The sequence below is a fragment of the Ascaphus truei genome, chromosome 13 (assembly GCF_040206685.1).
Source record: "Ascaphus truei isolate aAscTru1 chromosome 13, aAscTru1.hap1, whole genome shotgun sequence".
In the NCBI taxonomy this organism is placed as follows: Eukaryota; Metazoa; Chordata; class Amphibia; order Anura; family Ascaphidae; genus Ascaphus; species Ascaphus truei.
This window is the reverse complement of record NC_134495.1, coordinates 46,492,823-46,517,549: the sequence shown is the minus strand read 5'-3', so window position 1 is coordinate 46,517,549 and position 24,727 is coordinate 46,492,823. Positions and strand designations below refer to the sequence as shown.

The following is a 24,727-nucleotide window of genomic DNA, read 5'->3' as shown; positions in this document are numbered from 1 at the left end:
CAGCGAATAAAAGTGTCACCTGCGAGCACATTCTCATGTCTCAGACAGGTCTGCAACCTGCTTTTCCGCATTATCTCTTAGCATGCACGGCTTCCCCTGCAGGTGGTGAGGTGGAGGGGTGGGTTATTTATGTCACTCTTTTTACCGACCATAACATATAATGTGCGGCTGAAACCTATCACAGCTTCAAATTGCAAAGCCAATGCAACCATCCTCACACTGGTGAGGCCCAAAAGGTTTAAAGAGCTGTCTCTGAGTGGGTTAAGTGGCTATGCACTTCTTTATCCCAGATTGTGCTGAAATGCTGTGTAATGCGGCAGGCATAAGCTTAAAGGGGTCCATGGTAAAATGGATTTGAAGCAAAATGTAACACAGAGTGCTCATTTGCATGTTATTTCCCAGAATCCCTGTCAGCAGTGGAAGCACTGTATGCTAGGAGATAACAGTGAAAAGCAGGGCTGCAAACCTGTCTGACACCTGTGACTGTGCTCACAAGTGATATTTGTCAACTTAAAATTGTATTCTTTTTTTTTCCACAAGGCATTACCGATATCTATACATTCTGTCACATGAGCTTCCTCACATAAATGTCCTAACAGTGCCCCATAGTATTGGAACACACATAACACATGTAACGAGGGATGGTGGAGAGAGGGAGGGGTGAGGAGGGGGGTGAGGAGGTGGGGGCTGATGTGCAAGCTTTCTTTTTCTCTTCCTCAGCCACGAATAAGCTTTGACACTTTGCAGCCACTTTCCTGAGTTCCCGACAGCGTATATCCAGAGCTAATATCTTTCCCTATGTGTATCCTAGAAGGGACTATCTGATACACTGGGTCCCAGCCTTGATTTATCTATCAAAGGAGAGTGCACCTGCTCTATTATAGCCACGCGGTGGCAGTGCTCACCCCCTGGAAATCCCGGGGCAAATTTAGATAATACTTTATATGCATTCTCCTTTAATGTCGTACAAATGGAGCTCTTGACCGCTGCGGTGAATATCTCACTCCACTCATCCTCCTCCATCGTCATATTTAACGAATACTCTCCAAACCTCAGGGGAGCGGTGACAGAAGCCATATAAAAAAGAAAACATTCCATAGTGCAATAATGCTAAAACAGTGATAAAAATATGTGGTCAAGGGGTCTATGAATGTCCTACTCACAATGGAGCAGGAGTTATAGGCACAAATCCAAACAGTGGCACAATGATCCCTGGATAGTACTGTATGATGCATGCAGTCCTATGATCTCAGAAACAGAAAGGCAGAGACATGGTGCAGATCAACTTTAAATATATATTCACAATACAACAAATCACAAGGGAAGGCTTACACTCTCTCAATAGTCTAAACGCATGTGACAGCAGGCTGTAATAGCTTGCCGTCAGTCGCAGGCAACCGGGGATCTGGCGGGACTTAGCAGCGGTGATAAAGTTAGACAAAAGAAAATCTGATCCAAGAATGGCAGAAAGGAGTCTTAAGCAGAGAGAGGTTGTATAAAAGAGAGATAAGGCATTACAAATATTTATTTACAAGATAAAACTGAGGTTCAGAATAGATCATAGGATTAGCCCCGCTGACTTCCGTCGCTGCCGAGAGACCCGGCACTGTGGCCGGACCCCCTGACCCACGGGGCCAGAGATTCCAACACCGACAGACACCCCTGTGTGGGATTGTGTGTTTGTGTAATTGTGTGTGTGTGATCTGTGTGCAGGGCCGCCAACAGGGGTGGACTGCCGGTGTTGGCATCCAGGGCCCCGTGGGTCCGGGCCCCTGCACGGCCGGGCCAGTTCATTAAAAAAAAAAAAAAAACGGTGCACCCGGTGCATGGTCTCTCTGACTGCAGCACCGGAAGTAAGCTGGGCTAAGCTTCCGGCGTGCCGGCGTGAGAGGGAGGCCCGGTGTGCGTGAGTGGCCAGTGTGGGACAGACAGGTGTCTGCAGTGGGACAGACAGGTGTCTCCAGTGGGACAGACAGGTGTCTACAGCGGGGCGGAGCAGGGCCGGCGACAAATGCTGTGACCTGTTTTACAGAATACACTACAGAATACTCTGTCTTGATCTCTCCTGTGTGCTTTAGGTTTGTTCAATCCAAATCTATCTAGCTGACAACTGGAACAGTAGTGTTTGTTTGGTAGCGTTAATGAATTTGAAGGAGGGAAATCCTATTTAAATATCTCAGGCACCTGAGGGTTTGATCACTAAAAACGGTTAGATTAGAAGATGTACAGCTATCTAGCAATATATACTTTAAAAGTCCATGTCGGTCACTGTGTACTCTGCAGTGTTATATACAAAATGAAGAAAAAACAAAAAAAGAATGAAATAAAATTAATCAAACAACAGTGTCATATATTAATACATAGAGAACATGACCCTTTGCTACTAATATTAAACTCATACATATACACTTGCACATGTATTGGTGGATGCTTACTAATGAAGAAATTACCCAAATTAAGGAATTGATTAGAAGCAGCGAGGAAGAATAAAAATAAAACGTGGACGGGAAATACAAAGTTAGGGTGTTTACCCAATTATGACAAAGAAATATCGAAATGCAGACCGGACATGTATCCTAGGCCACTCGTATATCTAGCCCAAGACTGCACGGTACAGCCAATCACACAACACTCCTCATAAATGAATAAAGTGCTATGGTGAACCGTGTGAGTGCTAGTGAATATAAATAATTTCACTCACATTTTATTCACAAGTACTCACACGGTTCACCATAGCACTTTATTCATTTATGAGGAGTGAGTTTAATATTAGTAGCAAAGGGTCATGTTCTCTATGTATTAATATATGACACTGTTGTTTGATTAATTTTATTTCATTCTTTTTATTCTTTTTTTCTTTATGGGTCGTATTTGTATTTAGTTACACATAAATTCTATAATATATGTATTCAGCCTATCTATGCATATATGTATTAGTATTTTTCCATCCATCATTTATGAATGATACATGTTAGGTCCACTCTCCTCAAGCCAATAAGTAATATCTAATATTTGATATCCAATACCATCCAATTATCACTGTGCATTCAGTTGATTTGAGGTATTTACACTTATATATATTTTTTGTGGTCTCTATTATAGAGAATGGACACATATGAAAGTCTAGGATATTGTGTAGAGTGTTTTTAAATTCATTTTTATATTTGTTATTGTTATTAGTATAACATCCATTTTTTATAGATAGTACAGTGGGTGTCTGTATCTGTATAAATTTAGACTATGCAGTTATCTTGATTGTATACACAGGATCCGCCAATTACCTTCAATTTAGCCAATTGGACTCGTGGGTATATATATGTCCACTAATAGACCCAGAGCCCAACCCCTGAAGAAGTCAGTTTAGCTGATGAAACGTGTAGGGCCAGGTGTGCAGTGGATCTTCCAACGCTTCTTGCAAACCTGCTCGTTATTCATACCTGTTTGGTATCTACATCTACCGTGTGACGTCATCCGCTGTCCTGCCGCATCCATCGTCCCCGGAGGGAACCAAAGATCAACTGTTGGCGTGTGCCCGGGGAGAGGAGTTTGCGGAGAGCCTGATATCGTGAGTTCCTGCTGGCGGTGAACAACGAGGGTAATATTGGACACAGTGGAGTCACGGAGCAGTACAGCAGAAAAGCGGCGGTTGCTGATCCTCTGGAGCATGAGTATAATCTCATAATATGCTTTTAAATATTCTATGTTTGTGAGTTTATTTTATGAGCCTTTTTTGGGAATTAAATTTATTTTTTGCACAGTAATGCACTAGGATTCGGCGCTTTTTTCTTCTTCTTTTTTTCTATGCAGGTGGAGAGGGAGGTCGTTGTGCCCTCGTTAAGAAGCTGCCTGTTTCCAGTTAGTGCTTTGTTTTATTCCCCTTCATTGGACATTTTTCTAGACTCCAAAGGACTATCTGTATTGTGCATTTACAGGAGGGTTTACAGCACAGCATATGTATTTATCCGTGTATTATTAATTAGATATCATTGATTATGCAGTTACAGTTCAATTGTTTTAGTTAAATATTTTTATTTATTTTATTATACACATATTTTCATCATATATAATTTCTTATATTCTCTGGCATATTTTACACAAGCGCAGACCTTTATTGAATATATATATATAATAAATATAAATATATATAGATAAAAAAGGTATCACCTAATACTGAAGAACTCATTTATTCTGCACTATCGCAACTGGACTAACACGGCTATTTTCTGCTTTATATATATATGAAAAGAAATAAAAGACAGCGCCCTTCCTCAACCACACACAAAACCGCTATGGCCCCAATACAATTCAGCAAGGTGATACCCAGCACAGATGACTAGTACAAAAATAGCATAAAATTGCAAATAGTAAAAATGTTTGTGGTTAGGAACTATTGATTGGGACTTGTACCCTGTAAATTACTACTATATATGAGTAAAAATTGCGTGAAAAAAAATATATAATATTTTGTGTGAAAAAGTGTGTGTGTGTAATAATAGATAAATCTATATTATGATCTAATATTATGTGTATAGTATATAATGAATGGACCAAAAAATGTTGTAAAAAGCATAAAATTACAAAATTGAAAAATAGAAAAATTGCTAAAAAAAATGAGTATTGTGATAAATTGAAAATGAATGTAAAAATAAAAATAATAAAATATAAAAAAATAGAACAATACTTAAGTCCACATAAGTCCTTGATATTGACAAATAAAAGGTCCAGGCAGCTTCTTCATGGGATCACCAACCTCCCAACGAACCTATAGAAAAGAGAAGAAAAAAGCACCCGATCCTTGAATAAAATCAGATATTTAAGGTTTAATAATCCATGGACAAGACAAATGCACACTCACACTTTGTCAGAATAAAAAAGGCATGTTATGGGACCAGCCCATGCACCAGATGAACATGAGGTATCACCGTCGTCCTCCGTTTTGGATGCGGTGGAAATCTTTGCAAATGGGTGTTGCTGCAGCTGTTTTTGCTGGAAAAGGGTTTTAAACCTTCAAAACCGGAACACCTCTGTTCGGAGCTGTAAGAAGCAAACGGTGGCCGCAGTCAACAGAGGTGTTCCGGTTTTGAAGGTTTAAAACCCTTTTCCAGCAAACACAGCTGCAGCAACACCCATTTGCAAAGATTTCCACCGCATCCAAAACGGAGGACGACGGTGATACCTCACGTTCATCTGGTGCATGGGCTGGTCCCATAACATGCCTTTTTCATTCTGACAAAGTGTGAGTGTGCATTTGTCTTGTCCATGGATTATTAAACCTTAAATATCTGATTTTATACAAGGATCGGGCGCTTTTTTCTTCTCTTATATATATATATATACATACATATATATACATATATATAGCAGAAAATAGCCGTGTTAGTCCAGTTGCGATAGTGCAGAATAAATGAGTTCTTCAGTATTAGGTGATACCTTTTTTATTGGACTAACAATTTATGTCATAGGACAAGCTTTCGAGAGTTATCCTCTCTTCTTCAGGTCAGCAATACTGATATATACAAAGGATTCAATGGCTAAAACAGTGTAGAGAGAGGAAAAAAAACAACAACAGATATTTACTGTAGATAAGGTAGGGTGTTAAATGTGTTTGAAGCCAGGGGACAGTGTCAAAGAAAGGTGGGGAGGGGGAGGGATACTGGGGGGGGAGAGAAAGTGTGGATAAGAATAGAGGCAAGCAGGATAATTACAAGCAATTTTGATTTGGCTGTCAGTAGCTGCGATCCAAAAAATAGGGCGATTGAAGTCTAACAGATACCGGCCCTATATCAGGTCCACATTATCTGGGATTTAGCGTGCTTGGATAAACCCCCCTCATCCCTTTATGCCTTCACAGATGCCGCAACCACTTGGATAATCGGAGACTCGCTTATACACTGGGCAGAGAAGCGGGCTGTCCAACGCCCATACGGGGCAAACCTCGGGTTGCGAGCGGAGCAGGCAAATGTGGTATGGGGGGGAGGTAGGGGGCTGCGGTGGGCTCAGTTGCTCCCACGGCTATTGGTGATGGTGATGGGTAGGGATAGGAGGGCGCCACAGATCCTGCTCCTCCACGTCGGGGGCAACTATCTGGCCGCTCGACGCTACTTCGAGCTGGTTAATTCGATAAAACACGACCTAGCCCTCATACTCGCCCGTTGGCCAGGAGTACAGATCGTTTGGTCGGACATAGTTTGCAGGATAGTGTGGAGGGGTGCGAGAGCACCGGGCGCCGTCGACCGAGCGCGGGTCAAATTGAACAAGATGGTGGGAAAGTTTGTGACGCAGTGTGGGGGATGGCAGATCACCCATCCCGAGTTCGACTACAAGTCAATCGGCCTGTTTCGGGCCGACGGCATACACTTATCTGAGATAGGGGCGGATTTGTTCAACAACGATTTGCAGGAGGAGCTGGAGAGGGTCCTAGCGGTGTTGGCAGCACGGTCTAATTTAAGGTTTAAATAGAGCCGTGAGTGGCGGCAGTTCGGGGGTAAGTGCTTGTCCATGCCAGATGGGCTCGGGGCGGGCGTCGCCCGGGGGTAGGAGCGAATGGGCGGGGTCAAGCGAACGTGACACCCGGGAACCCACTTGCGACAATGGCCGGCTCTTTAGGGCTCGGCCGGGTACGGGGGCAGCAGGCCAAGGCCTGGCTGACCCTCTGACCCCCCTCTGGCATGGACTAGCGCTTACTCCATTATTATGATAGTTAATAAACAAAGCCGCTGCCTTTTATACCTCCAAACTGAGTCTGTCATTACTTGTCTGTTTATATGTGGGTACTGGTTCCAAGTGGGAGGGGGTCCCTCGCAGTCTCCCTGGTCAAGAAATCCCTCCAGCCATTTAGGCGAGGGATGCCCATGACCAGGGTTCAAGCCCCCTCCCCCCTCACCTCGCTAGGACCTCTGGGCCGCCGTCACGACCCCTGGGGGAGGGACGGGGGGGCAGGCCAAGGGAAGCCTTAAGAGGCAGCCGGGAGCCGAATCTTCCATTCTGCTCCCGGCCTGTAGCGAAACTCAAAATGGATTATTCGGCAAACCTAGTAAACTTTCTAGATACTACAGTAACACTGAAAGATGGAAAACTACACACATCTGTATACAAGAAACCAACTGACAGATGCAGTTACCTCCACAACTCCAGCTTCCATCCCACTCATACAAAACAAGGCATCATACACAGCCAGGCTATAAGATACCACCGCATATGCTCTGACACTGAAGACAGAAACAGGCATCTCACAACCCTGACCGAATCGTTCAGACAGAAGGGATACAAACCAAAGACCATTGCCAAAACTATTACATCTGCAATAAAAGCCCCACGAGAACACCTGCTACAATACAGACAGAAAGAACCTACCACACGCATACCACTAGTGATCACATACAACCCTACCCTAGAGGGTATACGAAAAATAATCAAAGATCTGCAACCCATGCTGACAGAGGATGCGACATTAAAAGAAATCTTTCCCAAACCTCCCATTCTTGCATTCCGGCAACCACCAAACCTCAAACAGAAATTAGTCAGCAGAAAACTTCACAACGATTTTAAAGACATGGATAATGGCACAAAACCGTGCAGCAACAAACGCTGCAAACTCTGCAAACATATTTGCCAAGATCCCACAGCCAGTCACAACCATAGAACATTCAATGTTAAAGGATCATATAGCTGCACATCCAGGAATATAGTGTATATGATTCAGTGCAACAAATGTGACCAAGGTTGCTACATTGGGGAAACCAGCCAAAAACTACAAGGAAGAATGAATATGCACAGACACTCTATACTCCATCACGAAGAAGGAAGATACTGCTCACCTGTGGGACATCACTTCTCCTCATATTTAACACCCTACCTTATCTACAGTAAATATCTGTTGTTTTTTTCCCCCTCTCTCTACACTGTTTTAGCCATTGAATCCTTTGTATATCAGTATTGCTTGACCTGAAGAAGAGAGGATAACTCTCGAAAGCTTGTCCTATGACATAAATTGTTAGTCCAATAAAAAAGGTATCACCTAATACTGAAGAACTCATTTATTCTGCACTATATATATATATATATATATATATATATATATATACATACAGACAACACTGAATACACAGTTGTATGCACAATTAATACTCTAAACAATCAAATACCAGTTAGTTCTAAGTCCAATCCAGCAGAAAACGAATCCAGTGGAACTGTCCTCTAAGTTGGGCAAAAAATGTCCCAAAGCCAGATAGAATGTAATAAGGGGGGCTGCTACATCCACGGGAGAATCACTCCCAGACAAGCACTGTGAAAAAGAAAAGAAAAAAGCGCACTCCCCTAGTACATTATCTTCAGAGATGCAGATAAATAAAATGTAATAAATTAGATGTGTGGTAGAGAATACACACTTACAAGATGAAGGAAAATAAAACACACATAATGGTTTCTTTGGCGTCTCGTAGCCCTGATAAAACTAATGCGATGGTAGAGAAGGGACCTCCTGATGAACTCACTGTGACCCACATGCCTGTGGTCCCACCGCCGGGGAGAAGGGATGTTCCCATATGCCACAAACGACAGCCCCAATCCTGTGGAACCAGGCGTGGTACAGGTATTTAGTGTTACGGTTGTGCTCGCCACAAACCGGGGCCGGACCGTGTGGCTGAGACTCGGTTATGAAATCACCGACCTTATATCGCGCAGACTGGTCCGGAGTGCGAAGTTCATAGTCAAACTGGCCAGGTTCAGGACTGGAGAGAACAGTGTAGTCGTTGGACGAGCCAGAGTCGGGATAGGAGATGTCCAGGTAGTCGTAGTCCAAGCAGGGAGTCGGCAACAGGAAATCAAGCAGGTCCTCCTGCTTCAGCGTAATCGCTGCAGGTCGGGAACGGGGTTTGCGCGAGTGGCGTCCACGGCCCCGGTCTAGGAGAGGGAAGACAGGCCGGAGTGGGCACACAGCCAGGCAGCACCGGTAATCCAGGGCTTAAGCGCAAGAGTTCAAGCTGGCCTCTGCGAAGGGAGAAAGAGCAGCAGGCCACAGGGTCCAAACAGCAACCTCTGCTAAGGGTAGAAGCAGCAGGTTGCGGGCTCCAGGGAGATAGCACACAGCAGGTCTCCGGGGTGCTTCAGCACGGGAGTTAAAGCTGGCCTCTGCAAAGGGAGAAAGAGCAGCAGGCCACGGGGTCAAAACAGCAACCTCAGCAAGAGGTGTATGCAGCAGGTTGCTAAGTCCAGGCAGGCGACACAGACCTCCGGGAACCAGGAACACAGGCCTCAGCGAAGTAGCTGCAGGCTACGAGGAAACAGGAACAACAAACTGGAACAATAATCAACAGAGATTAGTAACGAGAGATAACAAGCCTGTGGCTTGTGGCAAAACACAGGTAACATCCAAGAAGGATTATGCTCGGCAGAGAGGGATTGTGGGAATGCAGTATTTAAAGGCCAGCAGGCCAATCCCAGGAGGAGGGTGTGAGGGCATTGCTCCAATGACTGAGTACAAGGCTAGGTTGCAGTGAGCCCACACAGCTGCTGTTGATTGCAAAGAGGGAATTAGTGAGAACAGCAGCACCCTGCAAGGCTACGAGAAAAGCCAGGAGTGGATTCCTGACATTTAGAAGTCCAGATATTCTTCAGCAGAGTCTCCACAAACAGAGAACCAGAACCGCTTGCCAGTAAACAAATACCCCTGCGGTAGCAGGGAAACACCACAGAACTTCGTGATGCGTATTGACGTAATGCGTGATGACGTCAGACCCTACGCGTTTCGTCGGCACTTACCGACTTCGGCAGGGGGTGCGGCATCATTAGTAAACAGAATATATATACTACACTAACTTGAACTTGATTGGTCAAAAAGTAAATGGTAACACATGATTGCAATGTAATAAAATTATAATATTAATCCCTTAAACAAACGGGAAATAAAGTGAATATAATAAATAAATAAATGAATGAAATACCACACATTCAGGGACATGAGCTAATGTTAATGTAATGAACCAAGAATCAAATAATATATTAATAAATTAATAATTGATAGAAAACCAACATGCAGTCAAAATGCCTAAAATGATTCTAAAAGAAGGGGGGGAAAGAGCATGGGGAGGGGAAGGGAAAGGGGGAAAGAAGGTGGGGGGGAGAGAGGGGGAGGAGGGGAGGTGAAGGGGGAAGTGAGAGGAGGGAAGGAAAAGAGAATAAGAAATGGAATGGGACAGACCAATGTGAGAATAGAAAGACATGCATTAAACACACACACACACACACACACACACACATATGTAGAGGGGCAGTAGGCACACTGTAAACGTGAAGAAACTAATGCACATGAAGACCAAATATTTACCAGATGGGGATCCGGAAAACAGAGACAGCCAGGTTAGTAGAAAAACTGTATTCATATCTACAATACATGGCACTGCATACAACGTTTCGGTCAGCAGAACGTGACCTTCCTCAGGGATGTGCAATGAATGAGTGCCAGTGACCCAACATATATATACCCATACCAATTATGAAATACAAGCAACTCACCCGTGTTGGACCCGACAAAGCCCGCGAAACCGCATGTGTGAGGTGTCTGTGGCACGCAACGAGTCGTGGAACGCACTGGACCAATAGCCGTCACTGCTCTCTATGACGCCTCAGCAGGCGACTGGAGCGCTTACTAGAATGCATATCCGCAGTGTTGCGCATGTGTCTCTAGGGCAGGGACGCCATATAGCTCCTGATCCCACAATCGTGACTGCGCATGCGTGACAACTCCATGCTTCGGAGTCCCTGTGTATGACATAACCCCGTGTGTTCCAACGTGGCCACGGGTCAGACATGCACAGGATACAGCCAATACATCAGAGGAACAATTGCGTCGTATCCTACTTAACTCGCTAAAGGGAATGTTCGACAGCCATTTTGGATGATGGCTTCTGGTGGGATGTATGTAGCTATTAACAGACACTTCTTTTATATGAGTGTCTGTTTAAATGTGGCCATCTGAATCTATCTTTAATTTTAGATCCATAAAGACCACTTCCACAGGTTTAACCACTGAAGTAAAAACCAGGCCTAAGGTGTTGTTATTAAAGTGTGCAAATAAGTCCAAGATATCCCCCAACTGTGTGTCCCAAATGATAATAATATTATCTATGAAACGGCCATAGAACACCAGGCCCACCCCCCATGGGTTATTGGTATAGACATGGCTATCCTCCCAAAAACCCATGAATAAATTAGCATAACTGGAGGCAAACCTTGTGCCCATGGCCGTTCCACAGATCTGTAAATAATACTGTGATTGGAACAAAAAATAATTGTCAGTGAGGATAAATTGGATAAATGATAAAATAAATGCACCTTGTGTATCAACTAATTGGTTATCGTGATTCAAATAATATTTAATCGCTGACAGGCCCATATCGTGAGCAATACATGTGCACAATGATTGCACATCACATGTTGCCCACACAAAATATGGTTTCCAAACAATCTCGGAGACAGAGTCAATGACATGCAAGACGTCCCTAATTTGTGACTTCAGTTTGACCACATGGGTCCGAAGAAAAAAAATCTACATATTGGGACATTATGTCATTGACTCAATCCCCGAGACTATGGGCCTGCCAGGATGATTCACCAGATCTTTGTAAACTTTTGGTAGGTGGTAAAATATGGGAATCCAAGGGTGTGTAATAAACAAAAATTTAAACTCATCGACCGAAATTAAACCATTAGTACATGCATTACTCAAAAATATATGCAAAATGGCCTGGTAATCTTTAGTGGGATCACGTGGAAGAGAGTCTTATAAGAGACTGGGTCAGATAGGAGTCGTGCGGCCTCAGCAAGATAGACCAGTTTGTCCTGTAGGACAATACCGCCCCCTATGTCTGCTTGCCTTATAATTAGGCGACTACACTCCTTCATATATATCCATATATCCTTGTAGCATACACGTTGCATTTTTCAGAGCCCTATTTTAAAGCAGCAAAAAAGGTTCAGGATATTAAGAACACCTGTTTATTGTCATTTTTTTTTTTGCTGGCAGAGGAAAAATGTAATTTATACACTTATTCCTTGAAATACACAATGGTCACCTTGTGCTTTTTATGACATTACAACACAGAATCTAAATACATTTTATTTAGCTAGTCTCATTACTCAATATACATTCTCCAACAAGAGTTCTGATTCATATAAAAACACACAACAACAAGGTAATATTACCTTAATGCATCATTCATAAACAAAACCGATAACAAATTAACTTACAAAATAACGCTTGTTTACAGTAGTCACATTGGCCTTAGAGGGAGAAAAAAAACAAACAAAAAGACTTCTCTGACATGTGTGATACTTTTTGGCAGAAAATGGCTGCTAAAGTAAGACATTTTGTGTTGAAATCTTACGCACAGTTGTAGCTATTAATCATTCATGTTGGGCCTGAGAACATCCCAACCTGCAAATAATCCAGTCACAAAGAGGCAGCTTTTGTCATTACAAGCCTTGAACAAAGTTGTGGGCTATAGTTTCCAAGCACAGGTTGTCCAAGCGTATTTCATCCACATAGCAGACAGCCACGTCACTTGAGCGTGTCTCTGTGGTGGTGAACTTGAGCATAGTTCTCAGTCGCTGGAACGGGCTGCAGGCCTGCTCATTCTCACTGCTGCTCACTGGAATAATGAGGAGAAACTTCAGAAATTTACCCAGCTCGCTAAAAATCTCCTCGACTTCAGGGGTAACAGACTTGTAAAGACGAACGGCTTCTGCCAACGAGCTGTATGTGTTCTTGTGTGCAAACATTTCCAGTTGGACTTTGAGCATTCGCATGTTGAACTCTGGATATTTGGAGAGGATGGACAGTTTTTCCTCAATGACACTATCCGATTCTCCCCCCTTTCCTGCACAAAGAAGCACATCTTCAAGATGACAGTACTCAATAAATCCTTGCTGAAGGAACCGGTTCTCCAGCTGAGAAATGATGGCATCAAGCATCTTGAAATATTCCTTTTTGAAGAAATCCTCCGTAGTCTCAGCAACCTGTTGATCCGCACTGTCAAAAGCCGGACAGCGCCATCTTCTTGGTGGTGGAGTTGCTATTGGTACCAAGTTATGTTTAGTCACAACTTCTTCTGCTTGTCTTAAGAAATCCACAACCGTTGCCTCTTGTCGCACCCTCACTAATATTTCTTTCACCATCCTCACTTTCTTCAATGTACTATCCATAAGTCTGTTCTGCTCCTCCAGGTTTATATTCAGGATGTTCAGAGGCTCCATTATGGATCTTATAAGAAGCAAACTGACAAAAGTATTTCCTTCAACAAACTTTTCTAAAAGAAAATGTGCTCTTACTCCAACCTCATTGGTATCAGTGTCCATTTCCTCCAGACCCTCTATGATAAGCCTATAATTCTGGATGACTGTATTGATCACAGGCAAGTGAACACACCATTTAGAGGGACACAAGTACCGAGTCTGACTAGTGAAGCAAGGAGTCATTTCAGAAAGCAAAAATTTGTACTTGGTGGTCTTACTGAATAGCTTGCACAGGTCATTGACAGAATATAAGGCTTGCTGCAAAATTGGACTGGCGTGACTGCTATCCCTTGTCAAGAAACTGCCAGAAGGTGCTCCACAATGTACAAACATGGCCAGTGGCTGTTTCTGCTTCAGCAAGGCACAGGATTCCATGTAACACAGCGATGAGCCGGCTGTCCCCTCAAAGGCGATTCCCCTCAGGAGATCAATGGGTAAAGAATGTCGAGCAAGAAGGTCCAGAATAAGGTTTGCCGCAGATGTGCCCGTTTCCTCCATGGGTTTGATAAACCCAATAAAGTCCTCTTGGGACTGCATGTCTGCATCCAGATAGCGCAGGCAGAGGCTCAGCTGCTGTGTGTCTGAGTTCTGGATGCTGTCAATAATCACAGAGTAATACATCGAGCCCTGGTTCACATCCTTTGTAATTAAATTTATAATCTCATGGCTCATTAAACCGATAATTTCATACTGAATTTCCGCACTGGTGAAGTTCTGATTGGTCATTAGCCAATGCCTGAACATTTCATTGTCCTGGCCCAACAATTTCAGAAGTTCAAACAAACCCTCCTCGATCGACTTATGGCCTTGAAACGTGTGACCTCGTTGGATCAGAAAGCGCATGGCGTGTATCAGCTTGTTCAGGCATGCGCTGGGAATAGCCTGCCTGACCTTCCTCTGCTGCTGCAGAGCAGCTTCCCTTTTCTGGTTCTGCAAGACATGGATTAATTTCCAGATGGCAAACTCGTGGTTTTTGGACTTTTGGTGAGACTCAAACTTCTCCCAAGCATTCTTCCAGTCAGAGAACCCCACGACTGTAAAAGCAGAATCTCTCGTCCTAGAGGTGTCCAGAAGACCCATACTCTCAGCCTTCCCACAGGTGAAGCACAGCACAGCTTGCAACTGGGGACTGTAGTGAAGCCACGGGAAATCCGAGTACCAAGAGCTCTGAAACTTCAGCGTCCTGTTCCCAAAGCATTGCAGAGAAACATTCTCCGCTGACGGCTGAAACGGGGACTCCACGTCAAAAACCGTCCCACCTACTGGGTCCTTAAACTCTGGACTGGAGTTGAACTCCTTTGCAGAGGCCGTGTTCAAGCTGATGATAGCATCGTTATATTGGTTGCTTGTCTGGTTTATCTCCTCGTGGTACAAACTGAGTCCTTTCCACCATATTTCATCGCAGCTGTCTGGCTCCTCGTCATCTTTTTCTTTCTTAATCATATCAGTGTTAATGGGACAGATTTTCTTTGTCTCGGTCGCATCACTTGAGTCTTCCTCAGTTAGTTGCTTTGTCGCCGGAGAAGTGGAGCTCTGGAAAGTACAAAAAAAGAAGAGTTGCAATCGTAGACTTTACATGAGACTTAGAATCTAATTTGTTAAATAAATAACATGCTGAAAAAATAAAGATTGTTCATGGGGGCTGGAAGTTGGGATGTGGTGGTAGGGGGTGTTTGGGGAGAGAATGGGGGGCTGGTGTAGGAACCCTTGGATTTCAACAGAGGGGTGCATATTAAACCAGCATTACTCTCTACTTTTCCAACTAGCAAAATGGTCACATTGACTTTTCATTGTCCACCCTCTCTAGTTGCCTTGAGCTAAATATATTTAAAGGGTGTAAACACTTTTCTTTTATTGAAGCCACATACATGATTGTCTATGTCAGCAATTCCCAATTCCAGCCCTCAAGTAACCACAACAGCTCAGGTTTTTAAGGATATCCCTGCTTCAGCACAGATGACAATCAAAATTACAGCCACCAAATTGAGCCACCTGTGCTGAAGCAGATATCCTTCAAACCTGACCTGCTGGGGATACTTTAAGAATGGGGTTGGGAACCACTAGTCTATATAAAATACGATTTATTTTGACTTTTGTGTGTGTATGTGTGTGTGTGTGTAATGGTTTACTCCTCTTGCTCATTCCTGGGATAATGCCAAGAATTTCAGGCACCAACAAAACTCCAAAAGACTGTTCATGGTCCCACGGTTCAACAAAGTATCTGGCCGCTCCTCCTCCTCTTACCGTGCCCCCCAAAACTGGAACAACCTACCGGAGACTCTCACAGCCACCACCAGTTTAAATTCTTTCAAAACTAAGGCTGTCTCACATTTTAATCTGGTCTGTAACTGTTACATACGCCTATAATATATATTTTCTTTAACTGTGCATGCAATGTCTTGTATATAATGTATACCCTGTTCACTTATGTAACTGTATTTGTAACCCTGTATTATTTGTCTTAACTCTGCCCAGGACATACTTGAAAATGAGAGGTAACTCTCACTGTAGTATGTCCTGGTAAAACACTTTATAAATAATAACACCAAGGATGTATATATGTATCACTCAAAGGGGTGTATATAACATCCTGGGATGTATAGATCACTCAGTGGAGTCACAGGAGGACAAAAATATCAAAAACCTAGGATCCAGCCAGATCTTTCATGTTCTGGTTACCCTCTTACCTCTATTTTTAGCCATTTTACTTCAGGGCGAATGAGGCTCTCACATCATCATGAGATATTATGTATTTTAATCCATCTGGTGCTTCAGGGGTTAATATTGACACAATTTAGGTTTAACAATACAATGTATTGGGTTGGCCTTCAAAGAGAGCTTAGAGTTGGGTGATAAGAGTATAAAGTAATGGTTTATGGCCTGTTAACGCCTCAGCCAGGCCAAGTGTTAAACTGATATAATCTAGAGATAAGAACAAATGTTTTGCCGGAGCTGGAAGTAAATTGTGGCTTTCCTAACACAAACAAACAGGGTAAGGTTTGTGAGGTTTTCAAAGGATCCCTGGAAGAGGTTTATGGGTGGCCAGGGGGGGTGTTACTATCCTTTGCCATCCCAGAGATATGAAACATAGAACCAGGGACTTGACAGCAATGCGGACATCTATAATTTGGATATTTGCATTCGTGACAGCGAGACGAACGCAATGGTTCCTGATCTGGGAGGTCTGACGGGTTCTGGGGGAAAAGATATCCATTTGTTGCCCAGGTTTAGGGTGCTTAGTCTTGTTGCGTCCACCATGAACGTCTTAATGTATTGATGTGACTCACGTGTCTAAGTATTATTAGTTAAGAAAAGTTATGAGTGCGTATCTACTGTGGTAAAGTTTAAACGCCGGTTTGTAAAGGTTTTTTTTCTCTACTCTGTCAAAACTGTCAATCTCACAGCCGATTTATAACAGGGGGTGGGCTTATGTTTCCATGTGGTAAAAGAATATTTAAGTATTGGCAAAGTAGTAGGAACTTAGATTTCAACAGAGGTGTGTTTGGACCAAATACATGATCTTTCAGCTCTTTGCCAGTGACCTCTCTGGGGGAAAATCTTGATACATGGCAATGTAATGTTATAGGGTCTTCTGTTTTTGTTTCATCCTTTTGCTTTAAGAAACTGTTCTGCATCTATTGTAACTGTATGTTATTGTAATCCTTTTTCTGTAATCTAAGCACAGTATTTTTGTATATGTAGGAAAAACATTTAATAAGTAATGCTTTGGCCTCTGAATGAACTGTTGCACGCTCTGGAGAGAGTATTTAAATTTTCGGACACATTTTGCTACAACAGATTGTGTGTACAGTGCATAGTTTTTTCTATCATAAACAGGGATCTGTGATACTGGCAAATTTATTAATATCCTGAAAAGATCCTATATTTAGCACTCTCTGTGGAAAAAGATAAGTGGACTGATAGTTCGTTAGATAACATATCTCCACAAGGTGGTCCGATGACCAGAAGCTGACAATATATTGACATATATAATATACTAGCTGAGAGACCCGGCGTTGCCCGGGATGTAATGTTCCCGTTCCTCTCTCTCCTCCCCCCTCTCTCTGTTTGTCCCCCATTCACATCAATCCAGTCCCCCCCCTCCCTCCCTCCTTTACAGCTTCATGTAGCGTGTGTGCGTCAGTCACTGTGTGTTTGCTCGCGCGTCAGTGAGTCTGAGGCAGAAACACAAACACACACAGACTGACTGACGCACACACAGTCAGTGTGTGCCTCAGTCAGTGTGTGCGTGCGTCAGTCAGGCTTTGTGTGCGCGTCAGTCAGTGTGTGCGTGCGTGCGGCAGTCAGTCAGTGTGTGCGCGCGGGGCGTCAAAGGCAGGGGGGGCGTCAAAGGCAGGGGGGGGCGTCAAAGGGAGGGGGGGGGCGTCAAAGGGAGGGGGGGGGCGTCAAAGGGAGGGGGGGGGCGTCAAAGGGAGGGGGGGGCGTCAAAGGGAGGGGGGGGGCGTCAAAGGGAGGGGGGGGGGCGTCAAAGGGAGGGGGGGGCGTCAAAGGGAGGGGGGGGCGTCAAAGGGAGGGGGGGGCGTCAAAGGGAGGGGGGGGCGTCAAAGGGAGGGGGGGGGCGTCAAAGGGAGGGGGGGGGCGTCAAAGGGAGGGGGGGGGGTCAAAGGGAGGGGGGGCGTCAAAGGGAGGGGGGGGGCGTCAAAGGGAGGGGGGGGCGTCAAAGGGAGGGGGGGGGGCGTCAAAGGGAGGGGGGGGGCGTCAAAGGGAGGGGGGGGCGTCAAAGGGAGGGGGGGGCGTCAAAGGGAGGGGGGGGCGTCAAAGGGAGGGGGGGGGCGTCAAAGGGAGGGGGGGGCGTCAAAGGGAGGGGGGGGCGTCAAAGGGAGGGGGGGGGCGTCAAAGGGAGGGGGGGGCGTCAAAGGGAGGGGGGGGGCGTCAAAGGGAGGGGGGGGGCGTCAAAGGGAGGGGGGGGGCGTCAAAGGGAGGGGGGGCGTCAAAGGGAGGGGGGGGCGTCAAAGGGAGGGGGGGGGCGTCAAAGGGAGGGGGGGGCGTCAAAGGAGGGGGGGGGCGTCAAAGGGAGGGGGGGGCGTCAAAGGGAGGGGTGGGGCGTCAAGGGAGGGGGGGGGCGTCAAAGGGAGGGGGGGCGCCTCAAAGGCATGGATTCCTCCCCCTGCATTTCCTGCAGTGGACAGGAGGGGGGGGCAGTGGAAAGGAGGGGGGGGGGCAGTGGACAGGAGGGGGGGGGCAGTGGACAGGAGGGGGGGGCAGTGGACAGGAGGGAGGGGGCAGTGGACAGGAGGGGGGGGCAGTGGACAGGAGGGGGGGCAGTGGACAGGAGGGGGGGGGGCAGTGGACAGGAGGGGGGGGGGCAGTGGACAGGAGGGGGGGGCAGTGGACAGGAGGGGGGGGCAGTGGACAGGAGGGGGGGGGCAGTGGACAGGAGGGAGGGGGCAGTGGACAGGAGGGGGGGGGCAGTGGACAGGAGGGGGGGGCAGTGGACAGGAGGGGGGGCAGTGGACAGGAGGGGGGCAGTGGACAGGAGGGGGGGGCAGTGGACAGGAGGGGGGGGCAGTGGACAGGAGGGGGGGGCAGTGGACAGGAGGGGGGGGGGCAGTGGACAGGAGGGGGACAGGAGGGGGGACGCAGTGGACAGGAGGGGGGACGCAGTGGACAGGAGGGGGGGCAGTGGACAGGAGGGGGGGGCAGTGGACAGGAGGGGGGGGCAGTGGATAGGAGGGGGGGGCAGTGGACAGTGACACACACACACACACACACACACACACACACCTCAGTTGATGCGCCCTTTCTCAGTTCCGTTTGGCGCCGGAGGTGGGGAGCGACACCTACCTGTACTTCCGGGCGCCGCCACCGTCTGACTCGGCGCCGCGAGGAGGAAGGGGGTCCGCCATCTTACGCGCCGCGTGGCAGCTGCGGGAAGCGAGGTGATTTGGAGCGGGGAGGGGGGAGAGGTGATTTGGAGCGGGGAGAGGTGATTTGGAGCGGGGAGAGGTGATTTGGAGCGGGGAGAGGTGATTTGGAGCGGTGAGGGGGGAGAGGTGATGCCGCTGGGGAGGGGGAGAGGTGATGCCGCTGGAGAGGGGGAAGAGGTGATGCCGCTGGGGAGGGGGAAGAGGTGATGCCGCTGGGGAGGGGGAAGAGGTGATGCCGCTGGGGAGGGGGAAGAGGTGATGCCGCTGGGGAGGGGAAGAGGTGATGCCGCTGGGGAGGGGGAAGAGGTGATGCCGCTGGGGAGGGGGAAGAGGTGATGCCGCTGGGGAGGGGGAAGAGGTGATGCCGCTGGGGAGGGGGAAGAGGTGATGCGCTGGGGAGGGGGAAGAGGTGATGCCGCTGGGGAGGGGGAAGAGGTGATGCCGCTGGGGAGGGGAAGAGGTGATGCCGCTGGGGAGGGGGAAGAGGTGATGCCGCTGGGGAGGGGGAAGAGGTGATGCCGCTGGGGAGGGGAAGAGGTGATGCCGCTGGGGAGGGGGAAGAGGTGATGCCGCTGGGGAGGGGGAAGAGGTGATGCCGCTGGGGAGGGGAAGAGGTGATGCCGCTGGGGAGGGGAAGAGGTGATGCCGCTGGGGAGGGGGAAAAGGTGATTTGGAGAGGGGAGAGAGGTGTGTGTGTGTGTGTGTGTGTGTGTGTGTTTTATTTATTTTTTTGGACCTTTGGCCCGTCACTCCGCCTCAGGCCAATGAGAGGTGTGGGGGCGGGGCCAAGGGGGTGGTGTGAGTGTGAGGCCAATGAGAGGTGTGCGGGGGCGGGCGGGCCAAGGGACCAATGAGATTGCCGCTAGGGACACCGGACATCCAGCAGGCAGGCATGCATGCAGGCAGGCAAACATACAGTGCTTTCACTAATATAGTATAAGATATGTCCACATAGGACAAAAAATTCAAAACTATAATATTTTAATAATATACATATAAACAAGTGAACATATAATACAAAGTGTAACTAAAATCCTCATAGGAGGCAGAAACATATGTGTGTGTGTGTGTGTGTGTGTATATATCTTATTATATATTAGTGAAAGCACTGTATGCCTGTCTGCATCTTCCAGTGTCCCTACGGACAATCTGATTGCACCTTTGGCTGTCACTCCACCTCAGGCCATGCCCGCCCCCGCACACCTCTCATTGGTCTGCGGTCCGCCCCCGCACAACTCTCATTGGTCTGCGGCCAACACCACTGCCACACTGTCCCACCCCTCACTGACCTACACCACTGACACACTCTCCCACCACTCACTCACTGAGCTTTGGGAACGCTTGCCAGCACCTAACCCTCACTGCTCTGAGAGATTTGCACCTAACCCTGAGATTTCCACCTAACCCTCACTGCTCTCAACCCAGAAAACCCTGACCTCCTGCTACCACGACAGAACTGCACAATCAGGTACACAGTCTTATTGCTTTCAGCACTGCAACATTCCACACCCTCACACAACACCACACACACCGCACGCTCACACCGCCTCTTACGGCCTACACTGCCAACACACCTCCCCTTCACCTCACCGCACTGTCTCATCCTCACCTCTCCAACGGACACCGCACCCCCCCCCCCCCCCGAGGCAGCAGCGCTGTCTGATCCCCCCACACCCCCAAAACCCCCCCCACACACACACCCCCTCCCCACGGCAACAGCGCTGTGTGATACTCACATCACCAACGGACACAGCACGTGGCCGCAGCTGAGGTCTGTGAGGTGCAGGGAGGCAGCCACCGTGATCGGCCAGAAGGGGGAAACATCATCCGCCCCCCCCCCCCAGCGCAACTCCGCGCCACTGACACCTTCCCCCTACCTCTACATCCGGCCGTCGCCATCTTAGCCACTTGGCGCCGCGAGGGAGGAAGGGGGTCCTTCAGCCCGCCGCTATCTTGGCCACTCGGCGCCGCCGCGAGGCAGCCTGCCTGGCCACTGCCTGTTCCCCTGCCGGGGAGGGGGGTGACTTGGAGCGCCGGGAAGGGGGGGGCATGTGCGGAGGGGGGGGGGCATGTGGGGAGTGGGGTATTAACCCCCCCCCTCCCGAGGCAACAGTGCTGTGTCATCCCAACATTAACCCCCCCCCAGGCAACAGCGCTGTGTGATCCCAACATTAAACCCCCCCCAACCCCCCCCGAGGCAACAGCGCTCTGTGATCCCAACATTAAGCCCCACCACCACCCCCCCCCAGGCAACAGCGCTGTGTGATCCCAACATTAACCCCCCCCACCACCCCCCCCAGGCAACAGCGCTGTGTGATCCCAACATTAACCCCCCCACCCCCCCCCCCCGAGGCAACAGCGCTGTGTGATCCCAACATTAACCCCCCCCACCACCCCCCCAGGCAACAGCGCTGTCTGATCCTCACCTCTCCAACACCCACCGCACGGAGCTCCTCCTGTGGACGCCACACACACACCCAGCATTAAAACCCCCCCACCCCTCCCCACCCCACCCTCCCCACATCACCACACCCCCACCCAAAGCCCACATCCCCCCCACCCCCGACTCCCCATCCCCCCCCCCAAAACCACATTACCCCCCCCAAACCCACACTCAATACAATCAAAATTTCAACGTACGTCTACACCAACACACCCCCTCTGCTGGAAACACACCTCCCACCAATACTCAACTTTTCTTTAAATAAAATATATTTGGAACACAATTAAAATTGAGCCGTCTGTGTCATTTATTGCACTAACACTCATCTCACCCACACACACCAACACCCACACACCCACACAACACTCACCAACACAACACTACCTCATCCACACACACAACCAACCTTCACCGTGGTCACACACACACTACACTTAATATAATGCTAAATACCACGTGCATGCCAACACTCCCCTTCTACCACAACCAGCACGCACACACGCCATCAGCCACGCACACACACGCACAAACACACACTCAACAAACCACAAACACACTCAATTCACTGCACTCATCTTTTCTTTACATTAATTTCAACAACACACATTTCACCATTACTACTATCAAAAATTCACATAACCATCTTTCACCAACACTTTCCAACACTAACATTTTCACAACTAACAACTAACATACACTTTCCAAAATTGCCCTCATATACATGTGCTTTCTACTGTTGTTGTTTTACAAATACACTTTTCACAAATATTACATAACATTCACATTAGCTTACAATTTTACAATACAACATTTACACATACTTATTCACACTTCACATCCCGGACAACGATATATATATATATCTATATATATCTATATATATATATATATATATATAGATATATATATATATAGATATATATATATGATGATAAACAATCACATGTACCTCTATGCCATATAGTTAAACCACCAGGTATGGTATTTATGGTATGGTAGGAGGTACAGCGGTATGATACGTATATAGAGCACACCAATACTAATAGAAAGGTGCAGCAGCAGTTAATAGCACAAAGGCTAAAATTCCTATATGAGGTATATAGTTAGTATATGAAAAAAAACACATAATTAAAGCAAAGCCCCCACTTCTGCAATCAGTCACCGTGGCTGCATCCACAGGGGTCCGGGGGAGTGTTCCCTGCCTCCCGGCGCTCCCTTGCCTTCCACCGCCTGAGTTGCGGGAGATAGGCGCGGAGAGAAAGAGACAAGGAGAGAAAGAGACAAGGAGAGAAAGAGACAAGGAGAGAAAGAGACAAGGAGAGAAAGAGACAAGGAGGGAAACAGACAAGGAGGGAAAGAGATAAAGAAAGAGAGAAAGAAAGAGAGAGAGAGAGAGAGGGAGGGTGGGAGAGAGGGAGGAGAGCGGAGAGTGAAACAGAGAGGGGGAGAGAAAGAGAGAGAGAGAGGGAGGCAGACAAGAAAAGAAAGAGAGAGAGGGAGACAAGAAGAGAGAGAGAGACACAGACAGTTACCCGCCCAGTCAGTCAGTCACCCGCCCGCCCTGTCAGTCCCCCGCCTGCCCAGTCAGTCACCTGCCCGGTCACCCATCCAGTCAGTTACCTAGTCAGGCTCTGTGTCTCTCACACTCTCTCTCTGTCTCTCTCTCACACTCTCTCTAGATATCTTATTTACGCTATATATCTTAACTGGCCTATACCTATACTGAAATAACCTATACTGCTTTCTTCCAGATCTGACTCAAGCTTCACACGGGAAACATCGGACTCTCCCCTAACCCAGAAGACAGGTAGGTAACACCTCCCCTCCAACATATAACATGGCGGAAATGAGGGTACCTGGACATTGAGGGTCTGCAGATCAGGTAAGATCCCAGGCGGGATGCGGCTTTAGATATTGTGAAGCGGAAACTAGTCATTCACATTTGGCTTTTTTTTTCTAGATCCGACAATTACACACACACACGTAATTATGTAACAAGGACTAATTGTAGTAAAGTATAAATGTAATACAATAAATAAACTTATGTCAAAAACAAATGTTGTTATTAGTTCTTACTGGGTATTTTCAATTAGTTTTTTTTAAATATATACACACACACACACACACACACACACAGTTAGGTCCGGAAATAATTGGACACTGACACAATTTTCATAATTTTGGCTCTGTACGCCACCACAATGGATTTGAAATGAAACAACCAAGATGAAATAGAAGTGCAGACTTTCAGCTTTAATTCAAGGGGTTGAACAAAAATATCGTATGAAACGTTTAGGAATTGCAACCATTTTCATACACAGTCCCCTTATTTCAGGGGCTCAAATGTAATTGGACAAATTAACACAATCATAAAGAAAATATTCATTTTTAATACTTTGTCAAGAATCCTTTGCAGGCAATGACTGCTTGAAGTCTGGAACGCATGGACATCACCAAACTCTGGGTTTCCTCCTTTGTTATGCTTTGCCAGGCCTTTACTGCAGCTGTCTTCAGTTGTTGTTTGTTCGTGGGTCTTTCTGCCTTAAGATTTGTCTTCAGCAAGTGAAATGCATGATCGATCGGGTTGAGATCAGGTGATTGACTCGGCCATTGCAGAATATTCCACTTCTTTGCCTTAAAAAACTCCTGGGTTGCTTTTGCAGTATGTTTTGGGTCATTGTCCATCTGTAAAGTGAAGCGCCGTCCAATCAACTTCGCTGAATTTGGCTGAATCTGAGCAGACAATTTTTTCCCTATTCAATTCAGAATTCATCCGGCTGCTTCTGTCTTCTGTCACATCATCAATAAACACTAATAACCCAGTGCCATTGTAAGCCATGCACGTCCATGCCATCACACTGCCACCACCGTGTTTTACAGATGATGTGGTATGCTTCGGATCATGAGCCGTTCCAAGCCTTGGCCATACTTTTTTCTTCCCATCATTCTGGTACAGGCTGATCTTAGTTTCATCTGTCCAAAGAATGCTGTTCCAGAACTGGGCTGGCTTTTTTAGATATTGTTTGGCAAAGTCTAATCTGGCCTTTCTATTCTTGAGGCTTATGAATGGTTTTGCACCTTGTGGTGAACCCTCTGTATTTGCTCT

At 46.9% G+C, this 24,727-nt stretch overlaps 1 protein-coding gene across 5 annotated transcripts in view; it reads right to left on the bottom strand.

Moving 5' to 3' along the window:
• Positions 1–10,357: 10,357 nt before the first annotated feature.
• LOC142465158 (uncharacterized) overlaps positions 10,358–24,727 on the bottom strand; it is a 62,768-nt gene continuing 48,398 nt past the window's right edge. For all 5 annotated transcript variants that reach the window (XM_075569112.1, XM_075569113.1, XM_075569117.1 and 2 more), the window contains one exon: positions 10,358–14,823. In XM_075569112.1, the coding sequence (XP_075425227.1) occupies positions 12,472–14,823 (2,352 nt within the window). In that variant the 3' untranslated portion in view covers positions 10,358–12,471. The remainder of the gene's footprint in view (positions 14,824–24,727) is intronic.